General features: G+C 39.2%; 2 protein-coding genes across 2 annotated transcripts in view; one reads left to right on the top strand and one right to left on the bottom strand.

Annotated features, from left to right (window-relative positions):
• ARFGEF3 (ARFGEF family member 3) overlaps positions 1–16,749 on the bottom strand; it is a 144,796-nt gene that overhangs the window by 92,743 nt on the left and 35,304 nt on the right. The window contains exons 3-4 of the mRNA XM_069488380.1: positions 12,851–12,932; positions 10,226–10,357 (exon numbers count right to left, since the gene is read on the bottom strand). Coding sequence (XP_069344481.1) covers positions 10,226–10,357; positions 12,851–12,932 — 214 coding nt within the window. The remainder of the gene's footprint in view (positions 1–10,225; positions 10,358–12,850; positions 12,933–16,749) is intronic.
• On the top strand, positions 2,320–5,018 carry PBOV1 (prostate and breast cancer overexpressed 1). Its single transcript, XM_069488446.1, is given in 6 exon segments — positions 2,320–2,375; positions 4,542–4,617; positions 4,619–4,715; positions 4,718–4,831; positions 4,866–4,906; positions 4,908–5,018. Coding segments are annotated over 6 exon segments (495 nt in total).

The raw sequence follows: 16,749 nt of genomic DNA, 5'->3' as shown, positions 1-16,749 counted from the left end.
AGAACAAAAATTCAGCGACACACACGGAAACACTGAGATACCAAACGCCCCTCTATGGGGTGCAGGGCATGCTGGACTTCTACACGCGTAGCCTTACGGAGTGTGGATTGCTGAGGTGTACCTAGACCATGAAATAGAAGCAGAAGTTCTTTCCCTCGTGGTCCAGGGACAAACACAACACAGGCTCAGTCTTCTGAAGTTAGAAAAACGGCAGAATGTGTATCTTTAGAGTGAAGGAGGGGAGGGGTAACAGAGGGAACATACAGAATTTCAGAGGATATTTCCTCATTTAAATTTAAAATGTCAATGCCAAAATTAAGAATTTTTTTTCTTATTTTGATCAAGGTTCTCAATCTCTGCACTATTGACATTATGGACCAAATAATTCTCTTTGTGGGGGGTTTGTCCTGGGCATTATAGGATATTTAGCAGCATCCTTGGCTTCTACCCAATAGATGGTAGTGCTAACTCTCCCATTCCTGCTCCCCCAACACAAACACACCAGTTGTGACAACCAAAAGTGTTTCTAGACATTGACAAATGTCCCCTGGGAACAATATTGCCCCTGGTTGAGAACCACTGTTTCAGATCATTTATGCCCCACAAGCCTTGTGGATATAGCTGAGAACCTCTACAATACTACCCTGCTCCCAAAAGGGTCAGAGCTAGAATACAGGACTTCCAGAGAGGATATGGGTAAGTCACTGGTCCTTCACTTTGCTTCAGAGATCTTGGACTGCAGATAGTTGAGCTACAACCCCAATTTTTTTTTTTTGATCCTAAGAAAATGCATCAAGTTATTTCATCTCATAAAATACCTACCACTAATGGCAGGTAATTAGACAAATCACTTTCTGGCTCCACTTGCCCAAATTATGAGAGAATTTTTAGTCAACACAAGATTTTGCTAGAGCTCCTGAGTACCCAGTTTGGAAAACCTTTCAAATTACTCATTGGTTTGTGGTCCTGTCTCAGGTTCTTTTCTGGCCTTCATTTATTGCCGGTAGTAATAAGTTACCGATATTCATTGGCTATGCCCTTGGCACCTAATTCTAGGAAATACTGTACCAACGATATTCATAGGAAAAATATATAAATATTTATAAGGAACTTAGCTAATTCACTTGAACAAATAAACAAACCGTTTGTATTTCTATTTTCTTCTCCCTTCTAAACTTACTCCGTTGGCAAACTCTTGTAACTGTCACCGCTAACTAGAGGCCTCACAAATCTATTTCTACAGACAACATTTTCTCAGGTTGCAATCCCTAATTTCATTTTCTAAACATCACAAATAATATACGCAATTTCACAAAAATCACATCAACCTCACTAAGTCTCTACTATGGTAAGCTGCTAAACACTTCTTGCTCCAAAATTCTTAGTTACCCCTGCAGATATCCCCATTGAAAAATAGAATCTATTTCTGCATAGATACCCCCTAAATATGGGGTATGGAGTGACCATTAGCCTGCATTGACCAATGGGACATCACAAAAACAAACAGAAACAAAACCACAAACCACTTGGGATCTGAGTTTCCTAATTCTCCCTGCCACTGCCATCCCACATATAACCTGGTCTGCTAGAAAATAAGAGACCCTGTAGAGAGAGAGGCGCCAGTCTTCTCAGGTGGACCTGAAGAAGCTATCTTAACACATTGACAGCCACACTAGAAAAAAAACTTTTCCTTGTGTCACAGTGTTTTGTTATGAAAACAGAACAAAAACTTTGAAAACAAAACAATCCTTTCTAATTTAATGAAAAATTTGTTATTTTTTAATGTTTTCTGTGCGTGAGTTACATGCAATTTGAAAAATAGTTCTCGCAACTCCCAAGGGAAAGAGACATGTGAGTTACATATGCTTCACAAGGTCCCGGGCTCAAAACTAGGGTGAGTTAAATACAATTCACATTGCAGTTAATGTGTTAAGTCAGCCGTCCCAGCCCACCCACCAACTGACCAAAGACATAGTACAGTCCAGCTGAGACCAGCAAAAGAATAGCACAGCTGAGCCCAGCCCAAACTACCTATCACATTTTGGAGTGATTTTAGGTACATGAAGCACTATCCCAACTATATTTTGTTTTTAAATATGAGCTTGCTTTATTATTTCGAGTGAATTCTAGGAGATTCAGCTGCGTTTATATGGCAATGCAATTTAGTTGTCGAGATGAGATCTAGTCATTCCAGTCGTTATGAAGAACAAACTGGATTGGTCAGTTATGTTTTGATTATTGCTTGATGACAACACATCAAGATTAAGATGAGAAAAAGAAAAGGAACTACTGTGGGAAGGCAGAGTCAATACTATAAACATGAAGCTTCAGTATGAAGACCGGCAGGTGTACGAGGACCTACACCCAAAAGCTGAGTGGAAGAGATTTATTTTTTTGGTCTGTTATATAAGTAGTTCATGTTTTAGAAATAGACTCTCAAAATTTCAATAGAATACAAGATATATGTTCTCATAGAAACAAAGATATGAGTTATGGTGCTCAGGGCAGCCTACAGATGGCTGTTTAATTCAGACATAGTGAAATGTTCTGTATTTGAATGAATAAAATGGAAAATAATAGAAAAAATAAAATTCTTAATTATGCTACCATTAAAATTGTATTAAATACTTAAAGGGATATGTATTGTCATGTGGAAAATGTTTATGATTTAAAATTAAGTGAAAAGCAAGAAATAAAATCCAATGTACACAACAAATATAAGCATATAAATAGGATTAGAAATGAATATACAAAAATCAGTCACCATGATGGGATTTACAATTAACTTTTTCTCTTTTGAAATGCCTGTAACATTAAACTACTGGTATTTCTTTAGTCTTTTAAAATATTAACATTCTTTGAGATCTGACAATATGAACTCAGTATCTCTCTCCGAAGTTAGGCACTTAAGATCCATCATTCAACCAGCAACTCTGGGTGCGGGCCCTGCAGTCAGCTTGGATTTTCCCTCTCCCACCTACTCACCGCCTGCCCACTACCAGTCACCAGCTGCTCCCGATTCTCTCTGCGAGTCAGCTCAGTGCACTCAGCCGCTTTGCTGCGTTCAGCCACGGTGGCCCTTCCTACTGCCACCAGCCTAGATTAAGTCCTGGGACCTCCTGCCATTCCACAGTGCCACTGCCTTGGCTCTGCTGATTCCCAGATTATCCTGCAAAGCCCTCCTCCCTCCCCCAACCTTCAATGTCTAACATCCAGCTCTGGATATATCACTTTCCTGCTTACCTTGACCAGGTCTTCTAGAATCTTCTTCAACCTCCCCTCCAGGCTCATGGTCCGCTATCCTTTACTAATCCCAGTTCATATCCCGTGCTTTTCCATCTGCAAGACTTTTCTTCTTTAGCAAGAATGACCTCTCTCCCGCAATAATTATCTGAATCCCACTCACTTTCCAAAGTCCAACTCAGATGGTATCCCCTTCTTGAACTGGTGCTCTGCCCTGCTGAACGTAGTTTCTCCTTCTGAATGTTCCCATCGAACTATTCTTCTGCTACAACATACACAGCTGCCTTGAATTGTGGTCACTGTGGACCTCTTTATCTCTTTCCTAGTAGATTATAAACCCTTGTCTCTGAATGCTTTGATTTTAATCCTACAGTTTTATACACTGTTGGTAACAAAAATAGATTAACTGAATAAAACAACAAAAATAAAGTCTAAAAAACAAACTTAAAGGTTCAATGAGTTATTTTTTCTAGTTTAACCTGTAAAAGCTCATTTTGACTTAATCTCACAGTTTGAGTTTTAAGAAGTCAAATTTCAGTGATATGCTCCAGCTAGTACCCTCACTCCTTTCCTTTTCTCTTTCCCTGCCAGACTCTCCCCAGAGTGGGAGCCTCATCTTTGCACAGCCTCTGCCCACATGTTTAATGGGGCTTTTCATAATTTTATAGTTGATACTTACAGAACTGACCAATCAAGCCCCTCAAGACAGTTTTTAAAGGGCTAGAGCCAACTTCTGTATATGTGATTCTGTATATGTGAAACATTTAATAATTATAAAGCTCTTCTAGAATACCCAAATCGTATGAACTCCACCTAGTAGAATGGAACAGAAACTTACAGGCTCAGCTAAATAGTGGGTGTTTTCCCTAGTCTGTGGAATCATAGCTAATGGTTAAGACCCTGAATATATCTAGGTGGCTAACTGATAGATAATATTTTATAAAATTCTGCTTTTAAGCTATTAATAGATATCTGTAATTGAACAGTAGCAAATATGAGGTCCTTCTCTAGGAATCAGAAATATATGTGAGAACATATACTCTTCTCTTCCATTACTATAGAAGAAAATTACCTGCTTTAGGCTTTGTGGGGAGGGGGTTATAGATTAAAAAGAGATTAGAAGAAGAAACTCATAAAGTGATAGTATTCCTAATGTTTTGGTTCACAATTTGAGTGAGTTTTGAGGTGTTCATCTTATTATGCTACACATATTCTTTTCTAACAACAAAAATGGAAGCTAACACTGGCCCCTACGATGCATGGTTCTAAGCATTTCTTTTATTTTTTACTCATTTAAGACTTACCGCCACCCTAGGAGGTCTATATCAATATTGTTCACACATTTTACATATCATTAAGCTGAAGCACAGATAAATAAAGTAACTTCCCAAGGTCATCAGGCCTTCTAGTTCTAGAAGCTGTGCTCTTACCATTCTGCTACCAAATATTTTGAAAAAAAGAAAAAGTAATGAGATGACGACAGAGGCCATTGATTATTTCACAGGACAGTCATACCATGCCATTCTCCCACTCTTGCAGACACAACTGGCTGTTAAAGGTTCCTCAACGAATACCCATCTATTGTTAAGAGATTTCCATTTTCTCATTGTTTCATTATCTTCCAGAAGCCGTATTACTCACACTGACCTTGCAATTAACTCAACTCCCTAGGTCTGGAAAGTTGTCTTCTCCGCCTACCCCAAACCACACATCCAAAGACCATATTGACTCTTAGCCCTGCTCCAAAGCCTTTCCAGAAAAATACAAATGGTTGAAAAAGCAATCCTGCTACCAAAGACTGCTTACACCCGGCCAAGTAACCAAACCACTCCTACTTCAATTTACTTATGAAAAGGATATAATGATGTAGGAAGTTACTTCAATTTTAAAATACAAATCCATGTTATCTTTCTCATTTTTGAACTCACACAGATTATTATCTATAATCTCAATTTAGTTTCTTTTGTTTGTTGCTTATCCTAGTGGACTACTGAAAAATACTACATCTTTCCTTCTCCTCTCCATTAGCCAATAACTAAATTAACAGGCAATTAGCATGTGCCAGATGCTCTACTAGGCACCAAAGGGATAAAAACAATACTTACAGTGTATCATTAGTTTTCACTTACTAACTAGTGCAATTTTCCAGTCATGCCTGAGTCAAAAGTTGAGGAATAACTAGCTGGAGGGAAGACAGTGTGCATTTTCCCCAAACAGGCCATTGCAGGGAATCCTTTGGGCCTCAGCTAACCTCACACACCTCTGCATGCGCTGTCATCCCTTCCCTCTGAGAAAAGTGCAGCAAGAAAAGAGCAGGAGGTGGCAGAGGGGATGATGCATCAGATGCCCTGGCTGGGGGAAAGCAAGCCAGACTATGATTCTCACGTGGTAAGTGATCTGACTGCCTGCCACTTATCACTCAGCACTATGCCCTGCTTTTTCAAGAACACTCCTAGCTTTGCCCCTCATTAGCTTGTAACTTAACTTTTCAATTTGATCATCTATGTAACAGGACAGTAATGACTACCACCTATCTTTCAGGATGGGCTCAGAAGGGCAGCTAACCACTGTTTAAGAGCACAGGTGTGGCCTCAGGCTGAATTGTGCTTCAAATATTGGCCCGATCATTTCACTAGCTGTGTGGTCTTAGTATAAATGTACTTACCAGAATGTCTGATGCATAATAAATGTTAAATGACCAGTCCCTGTCATTTCTCCTTTGAAAATTATAAAGCACTGCACCAATATTCACTTCTTTTATCTAAAGATCCACATAAAATGAGACATCCAATAATAGAGTCCTCATCAAATGCTTTCTTGGTGTCCAGTATCATAACCTTCCTTATTGCCAAAGCCAGCCTGCCCTCCCCAGAGAGGATGCTCACCTCTCCCACGTGCTTGCAGAGGCAGCCAGCCAGCCATAATCCCCTTCAGTCTTTGAAGACTCAGCCAGCTGCAGCTGTTAATAACCTCACTACAGGTTATCCATCAGAAAGAAGGGGAAAAAGTCCTAATTACTCTAGTCAGAGATGTCATTAGTTATGTACATGGCTCCTATAAAGTCTGCCTGGCATTTATGCAAATGGCACACACCACGGGAAAATGTTACCAAGGCAGACAAGTATTTAACCTAAATATTCAATAGCTCCCTACCACCTACTAATCCATTTCAAAGCTAATCTATCTTCAGGGAAACCTTTCTGATTCTCTACAGTTCTGACAGTTTATTTGCTCAAGCTATAAAATTTTTATTTGGATTCCATAGTCATTTCAATAAATCAAAGTTGCCTTTTCTCCCCCTCCTGTTAAATAGTAAAACCAGGTAGAACAGCTCCTGGGCTAAGCGATTCCACCTGATTCCTATTTAATTTGTCAGACGCAAGCATCATTGATTTTTTTTTTTTTTTTTTAACCCTATGACTGAAAAGTCTAGGGCCTTCCTTCTAAATGGGAACGACACCACTGGAATATTGGCTTTCATTATTAGCTAGTTTCTATTTAATCTCAGGGAAATCTCTAAAAGAGAAATCACATTATTTTCTCTCCGGGAATTTAATACAACTGCTACATTCTCTTAAGAGTGTGATATGGTTCAATTTCTCGTGTTTATAAGCACTAACAGATACCAATTTGCAAGTAAAATGCAGATATAACTTTAAAAAATAACACCTAGGATCTGTTATAAAAAATGTTCTATGCTGTGGTTAGACAGACATAAATAAAAACTGCATGGTGTAGCTTTATTATCACTCCTGAATAGTATATACCCAGACCAACATTTGAAAATGTCTACCATATCTCCTTATAAAAGACTTTCTGTGCCTACAAAATATTTATATAAAATGACTGGAAGACTTTTACAGGAAATATCTAGTTTAAATAATTTATCATCAGAATGAGTCATGTAGAAGCACCAAGACTAAATTAACACACCCTTCATGTGTAATGGAAATCCAATCTTTTCCCTGAGGACTCATCCAATTCTCTTTTTTTAAAGGTAATTTTTGGGAGAATATGGTAAAAGCATTTTAATATAGTAATGATATTAGCAAAACAAGGACTTATTTAAGTGGTTTTACTTTGGTCATTACAAGTATTACAGGATTACAAGATAAAGGAGTGTGAGCTTCTGGAGATTACTAAGAAGTTGGTATAGAAATTCCTCATGCATAGAGAAAGGAGATAAAACTTATTATGCTAAGTCAGAAATTCTGTAACTTGAATCAATCTCCATAGTCAAACAAGTATTTTAAATCTCAGAAATAGGAAACAATCAGGGAGCCCTCACCTGTGATCCACCAAAATCAGATAACTGTCTTCAAAAGTTTTATTGAATGTTAATAATAACATCACCTGAAGTACGGTTATCGCGTTAATTTTCTAGCAGCTTGACTAAAAATGTTTGTCCAAGATCAAAATATACTACAGGCAATTACCCTAAGGTTAGGTTTGTTGTGAATTGAAATATTTTTCCCACTTCCAATATTTAAGTAGTTAAAAATAATAACATGTATCCCTTGACCAATATCTCTCGAACCCCCCTCCTCTCTAGCCACCCCAGCTTCTGGTAACCACCATTCCACTTCCTTTTTCTATGAGATCAACTTTTGTAGACTCCACTTAGCAGTGAAACCATGTGGCATTTGTCTTTCTGTGCCTAGCTTATTTCATTTAACATAATGTCTTTCATGATCATCCATAGTTACAGCTAGACAAGAGGAATAAATTTCAGGAGATCTATTGTATAGCAAGGTGACTATAGCTAGTGATGATATAGTATATTCTTGAAAAATATAAAAACAGTGGATGTTATATGCTCTCACCATAAAAATAACTAAGTGAGATAATGCATTTGTTAATTAGCTAGATTTAAGTATTCCACAATTCGGATATATACCATGTTGTACATGATAAATGCACACTGTTATCTGTCAATTAAAAAAAATAGCACATAGCAAAGGCCCTTATCTTTGCAAGCATTTTGAAAATCTCGTTGTAAAGAACAGCAGCCAAGATTGTTTTTCTTTTTCCTGATAACATCCGATTTTCCTCCCAGACATTAACTAAAAGTACGAAGGTCTATGATGGTATCCTTTGAAAGTCCATTAAGATAGGCTTTCATGATTTCCAGTAGAGTTAACATGTGTCAACTCCTGTCCTGAGCAAGGCTAGCAGAAAGCCCTGCTGGGCTGGAATTAGAAAGCAAGTACAAGTTTTCAAAACAGGTGTTACTATTGACATAAGCATTAAACATTCTGCTTGTGCAAAGCTCCTAAAAGAACAGGTATGTTCTCTTTGTAATTTTTAAGACAAATTTCTGTATTTCACAAAAACCTATTCCTCAGAGAATTTCCAGAATAATGCATAATCTGTGAGGTATGTCTCCTAGTATGACACCAAAGCTCACCCTCCAGTGTTTGGAGACCTAATGGCAGAAGAAAGACTCACAGGCTAGACATGGAAGTCACAAATGCAATTCGCCTGGGAGCTGGCCTTGCCTCTCTTTCAAGAGTGGCACAGAGGTAGTGGAGAAGTAAAACAAATCTAGAGGAAGTTACTCTGCGGTTCCCACAAATGCACAGCTGTCAAACTTACATCAAAGGATAAGGCAAAACTGTACATACCAGAATCAAAAAAGAGAGTTGAAGATGAATGAGATCTTAAAGATTGGCCAGCTTGGGCGCTCTCAATGTTTACTGTGTCTAAGAATCACTTGAAACACTACACTGCACATTCCTAGACCCAAACACTGAGCTTCTGATTCAGCAACAGCAGGCAATAATGGCATCACCAGTAATATGTCACACTTCTAAAGCACTTGCTTTGTGCCAGACACTGTGCTACGTTCTTGACAAATGTCACCTTACTTAAGCCTCAAAACAATCCTATGGGGTATTATTCTATTTTCCCTTGAGGAAATCAAGGCACAGAGTGGTTAAGGCATCTGTGCAAGTACATCCTGCTAGGAAGCGGAGGGGGTAGGATTCAAACCCAGGCAGGGCAGCTTCAGAGTCTGAGCTCTTAATCACGACCCTGCACTACCCACTGTCAGGGTCAGCGTAAGGCCTTGGGCATCAGGAAAATATCATGAGTGAGTGGAGAAATTGACAGTCAGAGAAGTGAAGTCTCTTATCCAACACAAAAATCACATGGCGCATTTCCAGGGAGAAATCAGCCATTATATGACACCAACTATTCTTTTTTTTTTTTTTTTTTTCAACTATTCTTGAATATTCCGCTACACATAATCTCCTAGGGAGGAACTGGACAGATTACATTATTAAAAGCTGTCTTGTTGGTTCCTACTATGTTACTTTGACATAGGTGCTATTCTGGGGCAGAGATTTCCATCCTTTTCTGCCCAGTTCACTGCTCACTCACAGAATATGATGCTCTCCAATCAGCACAAGGGACTCCCAGTCATGATTCTCAAGGGAACCAAAGGGGAAAGGGGACAGAGAAATGCCACCCCTAAAAGGGAGGTAGTAACTGGAATGAGGGACATAAGGTTCACATAATTTGAGGGAGAAAAAAATGTGATTCTCATATGCCTCCCAAGTATAATCTTTCTCCCCCTAAACTGGCCATTCTAATATTTCTTTACATAGCAAAATATTATTCGGTCTTTGCTTTGCTTTAACATATACAAGTTGGCAAAATACGCACAATGATCAGACCTAGTCCAAGCTAGAGCTACTCACATATATTCTCTTAAAAGGTGATAAATTTACGTCCTGACAACATTTGATACACAAGACGGTTCCAAAAGCTCATTGGTTTATAAAAATTGTCCCTTTTTGCTGTTAAATCAAGGCGATTTGGGGAGGGGGGACCAAAAGCAAGGATGATAATCATCTGTTCCAAATGAAAGATGAGCCAGCATGACCACAATGCGGAGGCATTTTCAAGATAACAACAAGTACTGGGGGTCAGAATGTGTTCCTGTCCCAGTGACGCACGCTGGTGGCCACGTCAAACCAACCTTCATCACTTCCACCTGCAGGTCTTCGTTGAGCGAAGGCGTCACTTTCACGGCATTCAGGATCTGATTGAGCAGCTGCTTCTCATCAGAGTCCGTTTCCATGGATACAAACCTCTCTTCCGACAGAAGCTTCTGTGAAGAGGCACAAGGCAGTGATCACAGATAGGCTCTCCCCTGCCGCCTTATTCTGTTCTATCTTATTACGTATTGATGATCATTTTTCTCACTGAGAGGCACATTAGCTGGAGGCCATTAGGAAAGAATTCATGCTCTGTGCCATTAAAAAGAAAAATGCATCCAACCTTGGGTAAACTGTTCTTGGCAAAGACCTTTTCCTGATATTAGATAATTCATTCTAAATTTCACGAAGTGAAATTCTGATGTGCTGGCCGTATAGATTATTTAGGTGGCGGGGATGGGGAATTAACGTGCCAAGAGGAACCCAGCCCTGCACAATAGTCACACACACATGTACCCTTTCTGAATGTAGCTTTGTCACAGGAAACAAGAAGGTCTTGTCGACAAGTTCATTTTTCCAGGTGTTTCTTTTTACTTCCTAATGTGAGCTGCCATTTATCTGGGAATTATTCATGAACCCAGAAATCTTAATGTATTTCCCCATCAGAAAACGAATGTCACAAAAATGTAAACAAGAAGACATTCACTTTAATGAGGACTCCCAGGAATCCACGTCACAGGACAACCGTTTTCTATTTCTTATCTTTCATAAAATTCTTCCTCCTACTGCACCCAAGCCCACCTGCCTACAACTTCTACTCCTTCATCTTTCCCCAGAGCCACATGGAATAAGCTTCTAAAATGTCTGAAGTCGGCTATCAAAGCCACCCAAGTCTTTTCTGCTCCATACTAAACCTCCTCAGACTTCTTCAAATGCTATCTGACAAGATTTCACTTGTGCTCTCTTGCTTACAGCGTGAACTCCAGAGTGAACACAATACCTCAAGGGTGGTCAGATATTAAAGAGGGATGCGTCACGTGACTCACATTCTCAGGTTCAATGAGCTTAGCTGGTAGTCACAGCACATTCTATGCTGCCTCACCCTGCAACCCCTAATTCCCATTCACAAGGGCTGCAATTAAGCTGTTCTCCCTTTCTGCCCTGGTGCAATTGATTTTTGAGACCCCACCATAGAACTTTGTATTTATCCCTGTTTAATGTGTTATTTTCCAGTGTGGCTTAGAGCTGCAGCCTGTGAAGAACGTTTGGAACTCTGATTCACCCAACATAACGACTCCCTCTTTCACCATGCCATTGCAGATCGGGAAAACAAGTACTTCAAACCTGCATCCTTAAGACTCCCTAGTATTTTACCATTATTCTTTCAAAAGGAATTATTTTTAGAAGCACATAGTACACCCAGGACAGCCCAGAGTTAAAGGTTATATACAAAGCTATTTTTACTTAAAATGATAAAGACTAGGAAGCCCTAAAAATGTGCTTACAGTTAACAGGAGGCAGCCAGGGATGGTAAAAGGAAGACTCACAGCCTACCAAGTCATTGAAGTTAACCCAATTTGGTAGCCCTTAAAAACATGGTACTGCAACTGAGATTGTTCCAGGGTTAAAAACAAGAGAAGCTGTATGGAAAATCTATATAATACTATCAACAGGAAAAAAGGAACAAAAGTGGAAGGTCGAAACAAATTCTCACTCATTTTTATGGTTGGCCCAGTTACCTTGGAGAAAAGCAAAAGGTTTTTAACATGATTGACAGTGTTTAAAAATGTCAAATGCTGCTGCATGTTGAAATATACATTATCTAATTCTAATCCACTGGTGGAAAAAAGAACAGTTTTCTCACTCCTTCTATGTATTAACTCTTAAAAGGAATTAGGGACCTCTCTGAACTTAAAAAGCTAACTATGAAATAATCCATACTGATGTGAAAAGACATGTGACAAATGCCACCAATCCATGGCCATGCTGAACAAACCCCTACAGCCTTCACCTTCACAGTGCTTGTCTCTTAGAAACAAAACCACTCTAAAAAGTTGCTGTGTTTATATAGCCATCACCTTTTCACTGTGGAATTAGGCCCATTACATTTGGTGTAAAACAAAACAAATGCTCAGAGAAAGAAATGTGTTCAAGCATATCTGACTTTGCTTATTAAACTAAATTTCTTTTTCTTCCCAATTTTGCCCTGGAAACAAAATAGATTAATCCAACCCAACTGTAGAATAAAAAAAAAAAAAAAAAAAAAAAAAACCTTTCCAGTTTAGCAACAATTCTTATTACATGGAACTACAAATGGTGAAAGTATATAAAATTTGAATTTGTGTGAACTTAGGGTCTCTTTCTTGGGATCCTTTATTCTCCTGAAAACTGGATGTCATGAAAAATATTTCATATCTGTGTGGGCTTAGCTAGGTGTCCATGAATAAGTGTCTGATTACAAAGGCTCAACAAAATAACGCTATACACAAAGAAATTCTGGGTGAATGTAAGAAAATTCTGTTATCCTTTATGGTTATTTCTTAGTTCAATCAAATTTCTGTCTGGATCTTTAAACAGCCAGTGTTTAAAATGTTAACTATTTGCTCTTTCAATGCCAAATGGCCTGTCAATTTCTGTCACCCCACTGCATTCAGTCAAAGCCATACCTGCATCCCTGCCAAAGCATGTTGGGCCAGCTTCACATTCTTGGATTCCAGAGCCAATTGGAGAGGCAGCAGGCATTTCTCCCTGGCAAACACATAAATAAGGACCACATGTGAGCTCAGCAAAGCTGGCAGTCAAGCGATATAAGCCTTATGTACACCCACCCTCAAACACCACCACACACATACACAAAAATAATACCCCAAAATGAAAATACATGTGGGCTTGAGGAAAGCACAGCAAAAAAGTTGTGCAGAAATGACAGCACATCAGCAGCTCACCTACTGCATATGGCTACAGGAGGAGCAAACACAAGGATGTTCGTTAATTAGTACTTGGTACACTAATGAGCAGACATTGGGACTATCACCAGTCCGTGAACATGCTTTGCTCTTTCCCAAATTAATGGCATTGCTCACATCCAGCACACATGGGGTGAACAACACTAGGAAACACCATTTATGAAGATTTCTATGCTTTGCTTATACCTCTTCCTTACCTAGGAGGTAACTACATCACCACTGGCACTCTGCCGTATCAATATAAACTGAAATTCTATTAATTTGTCAATTCTTCCCCAACTCAAAGTATTCAACAGTCATTTATACCACTAAAATTTTCTCTACAGTCTCCATGAAGAGCTAGATCTAAATTTTGTGACAGGTTCTTAATAAATATGTTTCCAAGATGGAAATACAAAGGAACCATCAATAGCATTGGCCAATGAGAGGTACCTGGATGCAACATTTCCTAGTGTCATGGGTGAGACTAAAAAAACAATGTGGAAAGCTACTTGGATATTTTAAAGTTTAAAGAAAAACAGGGAAGTAAAATGTGCTAGGAATAAACCAAAAGAGTTACAAAGACAAAAATATCTTTCTGTTAGAAGCATCTATTCTAAATAATTAAACAATAGACCAAGAATTTTAATCAACTCCATTATTTCCCTATGGAGTTATACTGACACAGAAGTAAAATGTTGCTTCATTTTGCCAGGTTCCTCCACCCACACTTGAAACAGAGCAGCCCCATTTTTATCTGTTTTATATTTTCAGAATAAACTGAAAGATTCATTGATTTTAGAGAGTGTGAAAGCCACAGGGTTGGACTATGGGATTTCATCTTTGGAGAAATAAGGGTCACTGTTGTAGAACACAATAAAACAGGAAGTTAATTATAGCTCTTTTCTTTTCTTATTTATAAATTTAATCCTCCTTGTCCACCCAGCTTTCCCAGGGAACCTCCGTCAGCAGGTCCACCACAGATGAGACGAGAGTCACAGACACTCCCCAATGCTGGCCACAAGGACTGAATGAAAACAGACTCTGTCAGGAAGAAATCTGTCTGCCCCATCCTTCTCATCTCTGCCCTCAACAATCCAATGTTACAACAGCCATTCTTATATGACAATTGATTAATACCACAGCCATTTTCATTAAGTATATCCTTCGACAGATGGATATATCCAACTGTGTTACATCCAGTTGGGTAGCTATAACTTTGTCACTGTTATCTTATTGTCAGCTTGTCACAGTTACAACACAAACACTGCTGTGCAGTTAATTTGAGCAGGAATAGCTGATTTTTCCAATTTTGTTTCTTTTGTTCGATCATAACCAGTTTATAAGCTTGGAAAAATTAATCGAAAGGGTAAAAGTAGAGTGAGAAGTAGGAATCATATGCAGATGGAGAATTAGCAGAAGCAGAACAGAACTTCATATATAAATCCTTGAAACAAATTTCCATCAGGATTAATTCATTGTGAAAGAACTTAAGTCTTGAATTTGAAGTCAAATCTGACGATGAGGGCACAGCACCAGGGACCAAGCTTGGAGGTCCAAAATTCTCACAGCCTATTAGCCCAGAGAAAGGTAAATATATTCAGTAGCTATGGTCAAAAATGTGTTAAGTATTTACACATTACTCACCAAGGGCATCCAACAAGAGTGGATGCCATGTTCAACAGCAATAAAACCCCTTTTGGAAATGCTCAACCTGTTGATCCTTGGGAAGCAGCATTATGTTTGCACATAAACTGCATGTCCATATTACTCTGCCATCTTCAGTATTAGTCTTCAAAATCCTTATTCCACTCTCTCACCTGCTTCTGCATTCACACAATTGATATTGCTGACTTGAGCCAGGTTACTGACAAATGCCAGGACCACCAGGTTGCACCATGACTTTAGGAGACATCACTGAACTGCTCCCCTTGTAAGTCCTGGTCACCAGGCAGGATTGGTGGATGGAGTTGGTCCAACTTGGCTTTGGCTGAGTTGAACGGTGTCAGTATTTAGTGGAAAGAACATGGGCTGTGGAATCACATGGACTTGGATTCAAACCCTAATCATTTGTAAGTTGTATAATCTCAGTCAAGATACTGAACTGTTGGGTCTTAGCTCCCTTAAGACCAATCCTGCAGGTTATAGCAAAGAGTACATATAATATATATAAGGGGTTGTCAAACTTTTTCTGTAAAGAGCCAAATAATAAAGATTTTACGGTGTGTAGTCCATATAGTCTCTGTCCTAACTACTTAACTCTGCTGAAGCACAAAAGCAGTCACAGATAATAAGTAAATCAATCAGCATGGCTACATTCCAATAAAACCTTATTTACAAAAATAGGCAAATGGCCAGACTTAGCCTACAGGCTATAGTTTGCCCAGCCTTGATATAGATGAAGTGCCCAACACAGATCATGATTTTTAGCATAAGATAAGCAGATCTAACCTTTCATGTATCCAGAAAGATTCTGTACAGGACAGGGGCTAACTGTCCTGCGAGGGTCTTAGCAAAAGCAATTATAAGTCTAAGATCTCACTCAGAAAATACATGCTTTGAGGAAATATCACTATAGACAGAGATTTTATCCAGGCAGCTAAACCAAGACACTCCATCCAACCATCCACTCAACCAATATCTATGTTCCAGGCACCAAGTTGGGTGTTAGGGAAGATCTAACAAAGAACATAACAGAACAGGTACTTGCTGTCATTTGAATTCATGGGATGAGAGAGAGAAAAAAGAAAATTGACACTTGTTATTTCTCTAGTCTTACCTATCACTATAACCTTAAAAGAGGCATTGTTACCTTTGTTTTACACTTGAAAAAATAAGGTTCAGAGAGGTTTTGTAGCCTGCCCAAGGCCACACAGCTAAAACGTGTTGGAGACAACTCAAATCCAAATCCATCTGACTCTCGAGACCAAGTTCCTTGCAACCTCCTTTAGTCTCAAAAGATCAGAGCAAAGCTAGAATAGATGTGCTTCTTAACCTTTTTTGGTTCACAAACACAAAATAATCTGTCACAAGACTCTCTTCTTAGAGGAGGGCGCATATCATTTTAGGGGATTCATGGGTCCCCAAGCCCCAATTTCACACGGATCCCAAGGTAAGAGCCCCTGCCCTTAGGGTAAAAGGCTGTGCCCAGCATTCAAGGTATGCATCAGAGAAGAGGGTCATATTCCCTGGCTGGGCTTAGGGTCCTGTTAGGATGGCCTTTGTATTGCCACACTGAGCCCTGGGCAGAGAGGTAGCTCCCTGTGTGTCTGTCTATCTGTCCGTCTGTCTAGGAGGCAAGGAGAACTACCAACTCTCCTTAGTATCCAAGGCCTGTCATCCCCTAAGACCTAACAGCACCCCCAGAGTATTGTCACAAGCCTCCGAACCTGACTTCAACTGGAAAGGAACACATGTGGAAATGAAGGAAACACGTGGGGCATAACTAATTTTGTTGCTTGCTCTGTGATATCACAAAAACCCTCCTGCCTTCATTTTTTTAAAAAGTGATTTTAATGAAAGAGAATAACAGGCCTGTTAATTGGGTCTCAGGATAAAATTTATAATGAAGATGCAACGTGGCACACACTCAATCCTCCCTGCACCTCCTGTATTAGAAT

The sequence above is a fragment of the Eulemur rufifrons genome, chromosome 15 (genome assembly GCF_041146395.1).
Source record: "Eulemur rufifrons isolate Redbay chromosome 15, OSU_ERuf_1, whole genome shotgun sequence".
Classification (NCBI taxonomy): Eukaryota; Metazoa; Chordata; class Mammalia; order Primates; family Lemuridae; genus Eulemur; species Eulemur rufifrons.
Note: the sequence above shows the minus strand (reverse complement) of the source record. Positions and strands in the feature narration are given on the sequence as shown.